The sequence below is a fragment of the Pyxicephalus adspersus genome, chromosome 11 (genome assembly GCF_032062135.1).
Source record: "Pyxicephalus adspersus chromosome 11, UCB_Pads_2.0, whole genome shotgun sequence".
Classification (NCBI taxonomy): domain Eukaryota; kingdom Metazoa; phylum Chordata; class Amphibia; order Anura; family Pyxicephalidae; genus Pyxicephalus; species Pyxicephalus adspersus.
The window spans coordinates 51,274,432-51,286,914 of record NC_092868.1 but is presented as its reverse complement, the minus strand read 5'-3'; the positions used below and the strand labels follow the sequence as shown (position 1 = coordinate 51,286,914).

The 12,483-nt window shown below is 39.0% G+C and overlaps 1 protein-coding gene across 6 annotated transcripts in view; it reads right to left on the bottom strand.

Annotated features, from left to right (window-relative positions):
- Positions 1-12,483, bottom strand: part of CAMTA1 (calmodulin binding transcription activator 1) — an 884,829-nt gene that overhangs the window by 154,335 nt on the left and 718,011 nt on the right. For all 6 annotated transcript variants that reach the window (XM_072426016.1, XM_072426012.1, XM_072426011.1 and 3 more), the window contains exon 6: positions 1,266-1,419. In XM_072426016.1, the coding sequence (XP_072282117.1) occupies positions 1,266-1,419 (154 nt within the window). The remainder of the gene's footprint in view (positions 1-1,265; positions 1,420-12,483) is intronic.

Here is a 12,483-nt window from a genome sequence, read left to right as displayed (position 1 = left end):
TATTCAACACATCCGGGTGAATTCTACATCATTCTTTAGCTCTTCAGCAGAGAGAAGACTGACAACATGGTCAGTGGGACAGATGAGTATTAAGCCTTCTTTTAGAGGCAGCCTTTATTTTAAAGCTTCATGAAATATGTAGATGCATCATGTGTCCAGCATTCTCCAAAAACTTTATTGACCCAAATAGTCAAAATAATGCCATACTAGGATCCTTAGATTTTGACACATATCACCAAACATATGGGCTTAATCCTTATAGAAGTTGAAGGATCCATGGGGTATAAGAACAAATGATTCCAATGCATTTTATTGAAATGCTTTGAAAAAAAATAAGAAATGCCTTTTAAGCTTAGGGTTTAATTGGCCCCATAAGTACAAGTTGTAGATGTAAAGTCCAGACTGACAAGCAGCTGATTTCTAAATGTACTCACCAATCGCACCAAAAAGAGGATTCAGACCTGTCCAAACGTGATGCCAAAATGCATCTAAACCCAACATTTTTTTGGTTTTGGATAGAATGGGGAATGGTCTCATTTTCCTGCAATCGGGGGCTACCTTAGAGAAAATACCCCTCACTTCCTGTCCTGAGGATGACTTTTTTTTTACCACACCGAAAGTAGAGGAATCTCCTTAATGGCGCAAAACTTGTCAAGAGCTCAATCCTTTCACTCTCTATCCAAAACTATACAAATGTTTTGGCTATAGATACAATTTAATTCTTGCATGTGTGTGTGACCCTTGCAACCACTGGTCAGTAGATTTTGTTTTCTAATTTTAAAGGGTTAAACAAACATTTCTCATTTAGGTGGTATAGGAGAAATGCAAAAAGTTAATGGTCAATACCACTGCATGGAAAGGCAACATTATGTTACACAGCTACCAAGTGTCCCTCCCTCTGCATAACAGGAGTTCCGTTTTGCCAACCGCCTTTCAGAAAGTCCCTAGGGGCAGTGGATCATTAGCCATGGTTTGGGCCACCTACAAAGTACCACTATTTTCCCCCATTGAAGGAATGGGCACCCTCATTGGGGTTAATAATAAAGTGCAAAAAGTAGAAAAATCTACAGGAGCCAATTTGACATTGTCAGGTTTAGGGTAAAGATGACAGAAATGGGGACAAGGCCCTAACTGCTAGAGGTTAGTACACTTGGCTATTTTTAAGATTTGTTTTCTGACATTTGGAACCTACGTGATATCAGTCCTCATCTATGATATGTATGTATGTATGTAGGTAGGTAGCTGTGAGAAAATCAATTACTCACACATAGGTTTAAGTTGGCCTATTAGTTCCTCCTTGGTCCACTTGGCCCACTCCTTCTTGTCTGTGTTGATAGAACAGAGAATAGGGCCACATGGCTTTCCGCAGTCCTCTATGGCCGGGACGTTCAAGTAATGCACCAATACGATGTCAGGATTCTGAAAAGAAAACACAGTGGTAACATTATTTCAAGGACATTTATACAACATCTGCAATGACAGAGCAATGTTATTATACCACAGTACAATTACTTGAAATACCTAAAGGGGTTTACACTTTAGGCTCTTTGGAAAAGTACACCAGATCAGCCAAATGCAGCATCTATTCATTCAATCACAACCAGGAAATACAAAATGGACAACAGAACCATTTCTCAAGGGATAACTTGCTGCAAAAAATGCATCTTTGTTTTGTGGCACATTGCATGACATGCACTATAGATGCAACACATTGCAAGGCATGTCTGATAAGAAGTTGCATTTATGTGCCATTTAAAAATTTTGACACTGCAACATACACACATACAGCATGCATGTTACCATGATGCATGTACATGTGTATAAACAAATTCAGAATAAATGGACCCTGGCAGAACCAACAGGTAATAAAACATTTCATATAAAATATATATCTTCCTTTAAAATGATTCTCCATGACTTTGAGCAGCTCACACGGCTCTATACAGAAGAGATCCAAGATTTAGAGCGTGCAATAGAAAACACCACCTCATCATTTTCCAAATGACTTCGCGCCAGATTCTTAGCTAAAATTATAGATAATTATTACTTTGCGTTAACCCCTGAATATCCACTTATCTTAATTCCTCCGCACCCACTTTTTAGCAAAAATAGTGATCCACCATAATTATTTCCCACTGACATGGGCTTCATTAGCGCAAACACCGCCGCAAATGTTTACCGTCGCTGAATTAAATCCGTTTAATAAGCTGGCACAATAATCGTTTATACTCGTTGGTTGCCAGGGCGACAGCAAGGAAGGGGGGTTAATAACAAACGGGAGCGCACGGTTTCTGAAGCAACAGTGAATTATTCAGTGTGACAGCCTGCTGCTATTTGAAATATTAGGAAAAAATAATGACGGATCAATGTGAATCAGTAGATCGTTATAAATAAAACGATTTGTGGTCAGGTGGTAGTGAGGGGTGGGGCAGACAGTATAATGAGATTGCCATATTTTAAAGGGAACCAATCAGTGATAACATTTGGGGATACTAACTTGGTTACTGTCATGTTGGTCCCCTGGCTTTAGGAGCATGTCAAAATCTAAAGTAAAAATCTTACCAGCCCTTGTGGCTGCATCATTTTTTATTTACACCTGGTGATCTTTCCAGCTTCCTGTCCTAGGGTGACAATGCTCACTTATGGTACAGTAGCTTTGGAGGAGTTTGTCACCCTAGACTGCTCTCTAGATATGGATTACAAACATCTCCCTCGCTCATCTCCATTACACAGAGATAAATTTGGTAGAACATTATAAAAGATAGTTGGGAAAGCTTTTAATGTAATTTGGTATATCTGTTCAACACACAGGAAATTCCAGGCACTGGATTTTAGGCAAGATCAGTATTTTTGATGTACTTCTGTAAGAAAACAGATTATTTGTTTAACCTAATCAGCCCTAAGTAGTCCTTCTTCCCCCTTCCCCCTTAACTATTCATTATTTATTAATTATTATTTTTTATCTATTATTTGCTGTGCAGTAACTCAAAGGGCTCCTCTAGACATGCAGTCGCAAACTGTATGGATTTGCTGCTCGCAGGTGCATAGTAAACTACTGCAAGGAGCAGTAAACTGCATAGCACACATTGCCCTTGCATTTGCAGTGACTGCATGTGAATGCAACTGCATGCATAAAATGGTTCTCAACTGCTCCCATTCAAGCGAGTATGAGTATGGAGCGTGGTTGAGCATGCGGGAAACAGGTGCAATTTACTGAAGGCCTGAAAGAAGTCTAGTTTTTCTTTTAAGCATACACTGACTGAAAAGGTGCTTTTGATATACATTTTTGTAGAGTTTTGCAAGATTTTTTTGCCTACCCAAAAATTTACTTGTATATTGCTGTATAAATTGGTCCACAAAAAAATGTAAAAAAGAAGAATCACTGATGTGCAGAAAATGCAGTCTTGTTTTGAGCTGACAACACACAGCATTTTTGTGGAAGGTTGTCAGCCTTGCCAAGTTTTCTTTACCTATTCAAAACTTCTCTATTCTCCATAACATGAACACTAATCATCTTGTAGCCCCAAGATAACACCTAATGAGACTTCCATAGATAACACAAGAGGTAAGAACAGGATAGGTCTGAAGTTCTGATTGCAATTATTGAATTGATGTCCTTTCAATATATTTTCCAAATTGTAAGGGACCTAATAGGAGAATCCACTGTTCTGCATAAGTTTAAAGAGACTCTGTCATCAATTGAAAAATGTTGCATGTAAAAGAAATTAAAAAGAAAAGTATTTTAAATACATATTTATTCATTTGCAATGTGCTCCTAAACCTGGTGGTACATCCAACTGTCTTGGGAAGGGCAATGCCCTAGCACAACCCTGTACAAGTCATAGTCCTCTTCTCTACGGGGCATACCTAATTACTCTTTGTGCTGGCCCACAAGCTACTACCTCTACAAGGATAACCTTTTATGTAGCTGCTGGAAGTGGAGTGAAGGAGAATACAATGGGGACAGCCATTCTCAGCCAAGGTTCCTCTAGCTGTGGCTGATTGGCCCCCCATCTGATGATGCCTGCTTAGTTCTGGCTCTCAGGCCACTTGGTAGAGCATGACCATGACTATGAAAGGAATTTTCCCCACTGATCCTAAATAAATAATATTCAAAAAGGTAATCTCTGATACTTAACAATTATTTACAGGACTCCTTTTGCTTTGGTCTTTGGAGATTGCTGACATCAAATTTAAGATGGCGGCACCCAGTGGCACTAGTCTCAGGGCATTTAAATATCTACACATTTTTTTTTTTACAAGTAAATGATTTGCCTAAAATATTTCCAACGGGAAGATAAACATATCTAAAACAAACAGCTGGCAGATTCCTCTTTAAAAACATATATATCTGAAGTCAAACAACATTGATTGCTTAGGAAGAAGCATGTTTAAAGACTTGAGACAGCAACCCTCTATAATCTGCTATTAACCATTATTTGTGTTACAAACCCTAAGAAAAGTGCTTCCACTATTACCCGTCAATCCGAGAAAACGACATTTCTGCAAATGGCTGCTATTTGAAGGCCTGGATGGTACATTACCGCAAGAAATGTGTTCCATAATCAGATAAGGCATTTTGATTTATTGTTATTTCCTACGGCAGCACACAGTCACGCTGCTGCTTCTCCCCTTAAAGGTTTGAGCGCTCTCTGTATAAATGGCAAGTAGATTGGAAACTTTTAAGAGCACTGTTATCTCCCAGCGGCGGAACTGGCGAATTAAACAATGGCGGATTTATGGCATGAAATAAATATATAAATACCAAGCCCACGTGGACAGTCTGCATTGTTCAACAACTTTTTAAAAAAGTCTTAGATTGAAAGTATTTCAATACTGATATTTAAAGTAATACTATAAACATAGTTTTTGTTATATCTTAATGAAACATTTCTTTCACCTGTTTCTCTAAAAATGTGTTCCATGAATCCCCATAATGCCTTTGCCTGTGGGTACAATTCATGCTCTGTTTAGATTGTTCTCATCTGTAGCCACCCCATTGTCCTGTATAGAGCTGAGAAAACACTCTACCATGCAAGGGAACATTGGACATGGGGTTTTCCTATGGACAAGTCAGCCCCCCTGTTGGCTGCATTGCAGGAACAGAGTTTATATGCTTTGATAGAGAGGCTTCATATGGGGAGGACAGACTACATAGTCACAAGTTGACTTAATAGGGATCAAGTCCAACACAGGATCTGATAATGTGGTCATATTGAAACTTTCACTGACTAGTTAGTTTGAACAAGCTCATTGCAAAGCTTACAGAAATAAAATAATAATACTATATATATATATATATATATATATATATATATATATATTACATACATACTAGATATAATATTATATATCTATTACTGCAGTCGATCACATTCTTTCATGCTTTCTTTTAAAATTATGCAATTGGGCCACAATTGACCTTCATTAAGTGAACAGCCCTTTACCAATGCACCATTATATTACAATATTTGATTTGCAGCTATTTTCACGGCTGAACGACACTTGCTGGGTACAGAAATATACAGCCTTATCTCTTGAATAGCTGGTAATTATGGAAATCTGTATTTTACCAAATAATTGAATTTCTTCCTGCTACTAAATGACTGACTATTATTATTATATTTGAATAGAAAGGAGACATTGCTTGTAAAATCACTGAGAACAGCTGACAATATGAAATACTGCAAAATGCTATAAAGATTTAGAAATATTTAGATGCTGATGGATGGGTTCATGGAGGTGGGTTATGTCTGCTGGGGTCACGCCACCTCTTGGAGTTAAGAACCACCCTGCCCACTAAGTCCCACCCCTGCAGATCCCAGCCAACAGGTGTCTGCGACATATAATTTAAATGCCTTGGAAAGTTTTTTAAAGATATATTTTGAGATAGCTCAGGAGCCTTTTGGCATGGAAACCCTATTATTTGAAGTAATAAATTCACAAAAAAAGTTTATATTTGATATATGTTATGTTGTTTAATGTAGCAACATTGAATGCACATTGAGTGCACAGAGGAGTTTATTTTAAAATCTTGGTTGCCCTTCCACATACTCATCGCCCTTTTCCAGCAGCTTTGCAGCCAAGATAAATGACTGATTAATCTGTCATTTAGCAAATTTGCTTGCCCAAACCCAGCAAATTCAGTAAGTCAATTAAAGTTTCATTAAAAGCTGTTGGCCATGGAATGTTGATCCTCTTAAAATTGAACAGTAATTGGTAGTGTTATTGAATTCCTCAGGGTACAGTTACTGGAGCAATTTTTTGATTTTGCTACTGAGAAATTGATGCTCTCAAGTCAATTGCTGAATTACTGGCAATAGTTTCACACTGGAGCAATTTTTTGATTGTGCTTCCATGCAGCTGACGCTCTTCCCCAGTTACAGGCAATAGTTCAGTATCACTGTAACAGAGGCACCTATCATACCGTTCACACAGAGACATAGAAACATGATTACACAAATTGGTATGAAGATTGGGTTTACTGCAGTCAGTTTTACAATTGTGAAAGAGTTTTGGAACATCCTGTAGCATGATGTAAAATCCTATGTGTAGCCACACCATTAGTGAATTATAAAAAATGTTACCTTGTGATAACACATTAATTCTGCATGCCAGCCAAATGTACCTAGCCAGTGTACCGCAATGCAAGTACACTTGGGTCATCTTATTGCAATGCTAATGATAGTGCAAGGTGGAAATCTACACAACTGGCTGTGGTAATGCAACGGACCACAATGTGTGGATGCCCATTGTGCACACATTTGTGTTTTGCAGTATTAACTATTTTCAGTGGTTTTCTGGCACATGTGCAGAATGTAAGAACATTACAGTGCACTGCGATGCACCACAACAGATCTGTGCTCTGCACAAAAATGCATCTATTTTCCCATGTCAGAATTCCATGTGCTCTGTCACACTACATTTTAGTGAATGTGATGTAAGGCGTGTGCAGTAATCCATGGCAAAAGTCTTATCCTGATCCCTACAGTTATTGTAGGGGCTCCGCAGACCCTCGAAAATTAGCTCCCATCACACTGGAAGAATTTGCTCCTAAATCTTCCCCTGAAACAAAAACTGCCTGAAATGCAGTTGGTTTAATTTTGAAACGGCTCATGTTCTTTTCCTGAAAATTTATTCATTGTCCCTAAAGCAAAGCAGAGCAATTTAATATACACACAGATGACAATCTTTATTAATTGCTTTACCTTATTCACCATCCAGCCATTGATCCTTAATAATTAGTCGCTTTGAGATTGTCCATTTCCTCGTTAAAAATAATTGCTCAGGTGGACTTACTCTTGATCAAAGCGCTTAGTGGTACGTAAAGCCTGAAACCTTTAAAAGTGTAGGCGATAAGGCTGTCAGCCACATTTGCTATTATTAAATGGCTATAGGACAGTAACGTCAGTGGGAACAGGAAAGCAAATGGCAGTAATTATATGGTCGCACACTTGCAGATCAAAGCTCCTTGCAGGGAAGATCAATTTGTTTGATCAGTTTGTGGGCACCCGCTGGGTAGCGAGGCTGCAGCACACAGGCCCGCGACAGATAGTTGAGAAGCGTTGAGGAATTACTGTGCAGGATATGGAGAGGGATGAAAAGAGTGCCAGGCGGTTCTGAGATTTGGAACGATATCGTCACAGCACAGATATGCAACCGTACATGATTAGGGAATATAAAAGTCAGATACAAGGATATATGTACTCAGGAAAAGGGACAGTTTTAGACAAAATGGGGCCCTCGGGCAAGTAGAAAGTGGTGGCCCCATATGCATCGAATTCCAGCTGCATGCACCCATTGGCATTTTGTTATTTGAGGCTCTGCAGGGGATGGGGGTCCTGGCAATTCCCCAGTTCATCCTATCCTAAACCAGCTTTGCTGAGGAAGTATAAAAGCTGTTATTTACATATCAGAAATTCTTCATTCAGATCAGTACAGCCAAAGAAACAGGAGAACTCAGCAATGACAGCTTCATTTATCTCTTTGTCAATCTGCTTTCTACTCCAATCAGCACGTTTCTCATCAGCATATGAGCACTACAGCACAGCTAACTGGGTCCCTATGATGCTTCTACCTGTCCCAGGCTAATCTCTGCTGTACAGGGACTACAGAAGGCTGATACTAGGTCATTTGAGATGCTTACATAGATTTTATTTAAAAATAAACACAATTAGTAATGTATTCATGATTACAGAGATTCATTAATTACTGTATTTTGAATCTGTCTAAAGTTATCCAGAATCTGTCTAAAGGGTCCAAAAGGGGAAATCCTGCACTGAAATTGCTGCAACATTAACAAAGGAGAAAGTGATGTGATGGTGTCTTGGAGCAGTAGATTAGCACTTTCATTAAGATGAAGTTTTTTAAGGAGTACCTGTAATTTTGTAGCAGACAGGTGTGGACAGGTGTTGTCAAGCCCCACCTCTCTTTAATTGGGACCTCCCAGTTCATAGGTAAATGTTACATTTTTTAGGCCGTAGGCCATGTATTAGCTTATCAGTACAAATGATCAGACCCGTGGTTGTTTCCCTACAGCCAACGATTATATTTCACGCTTTCACATTCCAAGTGTCATTTTGCAGAGCAGGTCTTATCTGATTGGCTCCTGTGGGAAATAACGATTGCTCTTAGTTCTGACACTTTGATGAGGCCCAGTGAGGATAGTTTGGGAGAATATAGTATCACATGCAGTGACACTCGGGATTTCATAGAAATGTTCTGCCTGTCACATTTAAAGGTTTTTTTTTTATTTTAGTAAGAGATTGGAAAGTTCTAGCATTTGCCCAATAGTGCAGAACCTCTGATGATTGTTTAATAAAAGTCAGAATGTATACATGGAATGCCGCTTAATGTCTGCCTTGCTTACTTTTTGTTGGTGATCTGTGAACCCCTTTTGTTTGGGTGGAGGCATTCCCGAAGAAGAAATTCATACACACCCACAGTAGACTCCTTGATGTCTTTCATATCCCCGAAAAAAAAGCTATATTATAATAAATATTAGTGGGGCTACTATTGCTGACTAAAACACTGGTTATAATGATCCTTGGGATATTCTTACTTTCCAAGTTATTGACCTAGAACAAAATTACAAGTCGGCAATGAGCAAAATGAACCACGTTCACTTATTACATTTTGGCAAATATCAGGACTTTCACTGTTTTGATGAAACGCATTAAAACCAATGAGGAAGGGAGAATCTTTTAAATATATCACTGGAAACATTTTTTCTATTCATTTTAGAATTGCAAAATAAATACTGACTTATCATGTTAGAAATTCAGTCCTGGTAGCCGCGGGGGAAGCTGGGATGTGCCAGGTACCCCAGCAACCAACATCGAGCTGTACACTGGATTCAACTAAAATAAATATACAAATTAACTTTTGCTTGTGATTCATATTTTTTTAACTAAATCAAGTTTGAAAAAATGTTTAAATGTTAGGTAAAAACTATTTATTAATTGACCCCATACAGTTGCTTTCACTTTCTTAACTCTCTTTTTTCCTTTCCTTGAATTATTGTTAAATAACAATAAAACCCTCAACATCTTTAAAACACAACGAAAACCTTTTTACAGCTGCAGGAACCAAACCCAGCCTCTCACCCTCCCCAATTGCAGCCCTTTACTCCTGCAGCACAGGTGCTCTTTAAATGCTTACAGAAGCCAAGCCCTGTTTGTGTCCTGCAATCTCCGGCTAGCTAGTGAACGATTTACACTTGGCCGAGCGGAGGCTGCTGACGCAGGACTTCTACCGTCTCAGAATGTGGCACTGCCGTTTAACACTGCAAACATTATAATATGAGAGGACTGCCCTCGGCGACGTCTTTTGTCAACACGCAATTTCACAGTCAGCACACCTGTAATCAAATGGCACGCACGAAGGCCCCTCTGAATTTACAGGATGCAAAATGTAGAACAGGCCTTGATAACATGCGAAAGGCCATGTGTATCAACAGAGACACAAATCGAAATGGTGTCGCCTGCAGCAATAGCTTGGTTCTACCAAATATTCATACACCATCTATTTTGTGCATATAGCTCCCAATATAAAAATATTTGATTTGAAGATCGGCTTCAAGATGGGGTTATCATTGGTGTATTACAAAACAATCTCTCAAAGTATATCTAAGCTAAAACCCTTATGTTTTGGATATATATTTTTTATGTGCACTACTGAGGAGATTTTCTTTAACCAAGGAAAGCAAGAGGATTTTTTTTTTTAAGTCCTTTTACATCCAGAGGAAATGCAGCACATGTCCAAAATGATGAATTGAAGTTATGTTGCTCACTGGGGGTTTATGGAAAAAAAAAGAAAAATATGTACGGATGTATGTACAGGAGTGCAAGCATCAGCACAGGAAGCTTTGATGCCTTTAACAAAGAGGTGCACTACAGGTAAGGTCAATGGTCCACTGAGGTCCTGGACTGGTGAACTAGAGGTCCCCCCAAAAAACTTCTAGTGAACATCAGTGATTTGCTTTCAAAATTAGGGGTATTGGTGCCATACAGGGGGCCACAGGAAAACTATCTCTGGTGGACCCTTGGCTCCTGCCACCTAACAAAAATAAACCAGGAAAGCTAAGAATTCTTGGGGGCTCTCCTTCTTGCTTCCTTTGGTGGCCCTTAGGTCCCCAGGCCAACCTTGCTTACAGTAACCACTGTTGTACAAAACGCATCAAGGCTCCTTGTGTGGATGCTTGTGTCTCTCTACAGGGAAATTATCTAGATTAATCATTGTGGATATTTATTGTATATGTTGAGCCCAAGTAAGGCCTGAAATCTGTAAGTTCCCTTGCATTGGGGTATGTAATAATGGTTCTTTGGTGGCAGAAAAGACTTTGTTGTTTGTGTATAATTTTGTTTGGTGCAAATGCTTTATTGATGATACACCAGATTTGCTATTTCAGCCAATACCACCCCTACCTAACAGGAGGCATTCTAATTGGTTGGTTGTTGCAACCAAGAACCTGTACTTGCATTGAAAGTCGTGTTCACTGTTCCATGACGTTTTGCAAAAATCAGTCTCAAATGAGAGCAAATGAGAGTGAATAAATTCTTTCACCCCAACTACTCTGACCTGTAGCTTTAAGTATGCAGCCACTCCACTGACATCATCACAAGTGTGTGCAGCACAGACCAAAAACCTAAACATGGAGTGGCCCTTTAGGAAAACTGTAGCCGGCCCTTTAAGAAAACTGTAACTGTAGCACTGCATTTGATGATTGACTAAAGTATAAATAATTCTGCATGAGACAGCAGCTGAGGATAGACAGACAGACATGGAGGAAGACATGGACTACTAATGAGACAGGACAGTGCAGACTTTCCAACAACTGCTTATAATAGAAAGAATTATCAACTAAATGAAAAAAAACAAGAAAAGGCCGCTCTGCATATCACACGCACTCCTTCAGACAGAGGAATTTCAATTAATTGAAACGACAACGAAAAATTAAAACGACTCAATAATAATTTCATGTTTCCAAATAAAAGCTGAAAGGGATAATGAAAAACTGTCAGAGCAAGGGAGGAGAAAGAGAGAGAGGGAAAAAGAGAGAGAAAAGAGGTCGCTGCTTCAGTTCCAATTCACTCTCCATCGCCTTTACAGGCACCAGGTCAGGCCAAGCCTGTCATATATATTAATTATATCTTAAGGGGCAACTACACCATCCTGGAACATATAATACTGTAAAAGCTAGAAAATTACTTCATCAAATTTTCAAGTACACTTCATCAATTATCTGGTCTCAATTTGTGTTCCCAAGCTCACATATTAGTATATTGTCATAGTGGAGCTCCAGCTATCTACAGCTGTCTATGAAATGGCCGCAAAGTTACAGAATGCCAGCTGCTTTATTGGAAAAGGCAATCCATAGCAATTATCATATTCATCATGGTTTGTAAAGTCCAGACCTTTTATCAGTTTCAATAGAAGAGAATCAGATTATTTCTGGCTATGTCACTGCTGGGGAAATCTCATAAACTCTGTTTCCACTGATCTCTGTTTTCCCTCTGTCATTGGGAGCCATCACCAGAACAGGAAAATGGGAACACTAATTGATGTTCCAAAACTTTGACCTGCCCCTGTGACACCAGGGCAAGAATTTGAATAGGGTATGGTTGTGACTAAGACAGTAAAAAACACGGGCAGATATGAATGCTTTATCAGAAGGTTTTGCTCTTTTCTACTACCAAGTGTCCTTGTTGCACAGATTTGTCATGACTTCCAATCCCAACAGGCAGTACGGGTAACCTACCCAACTGGGACACAAGTGGCAATAAAACAGAAACAGGCTCTAACCCTTTACAGTTTTCCAAAACAAATGAAAAGTATTGTCTGGTGATTTTAAACTGTAACAGTATACAACAGGTGATCATAATCAAAATAAAACTCAACTTATCAATGAGTTAATACATTTTAGGCATCATCACTGCATTCTAATGTGAAAGCATCTAGAAGATTGCAGGAATAGGGTTTATA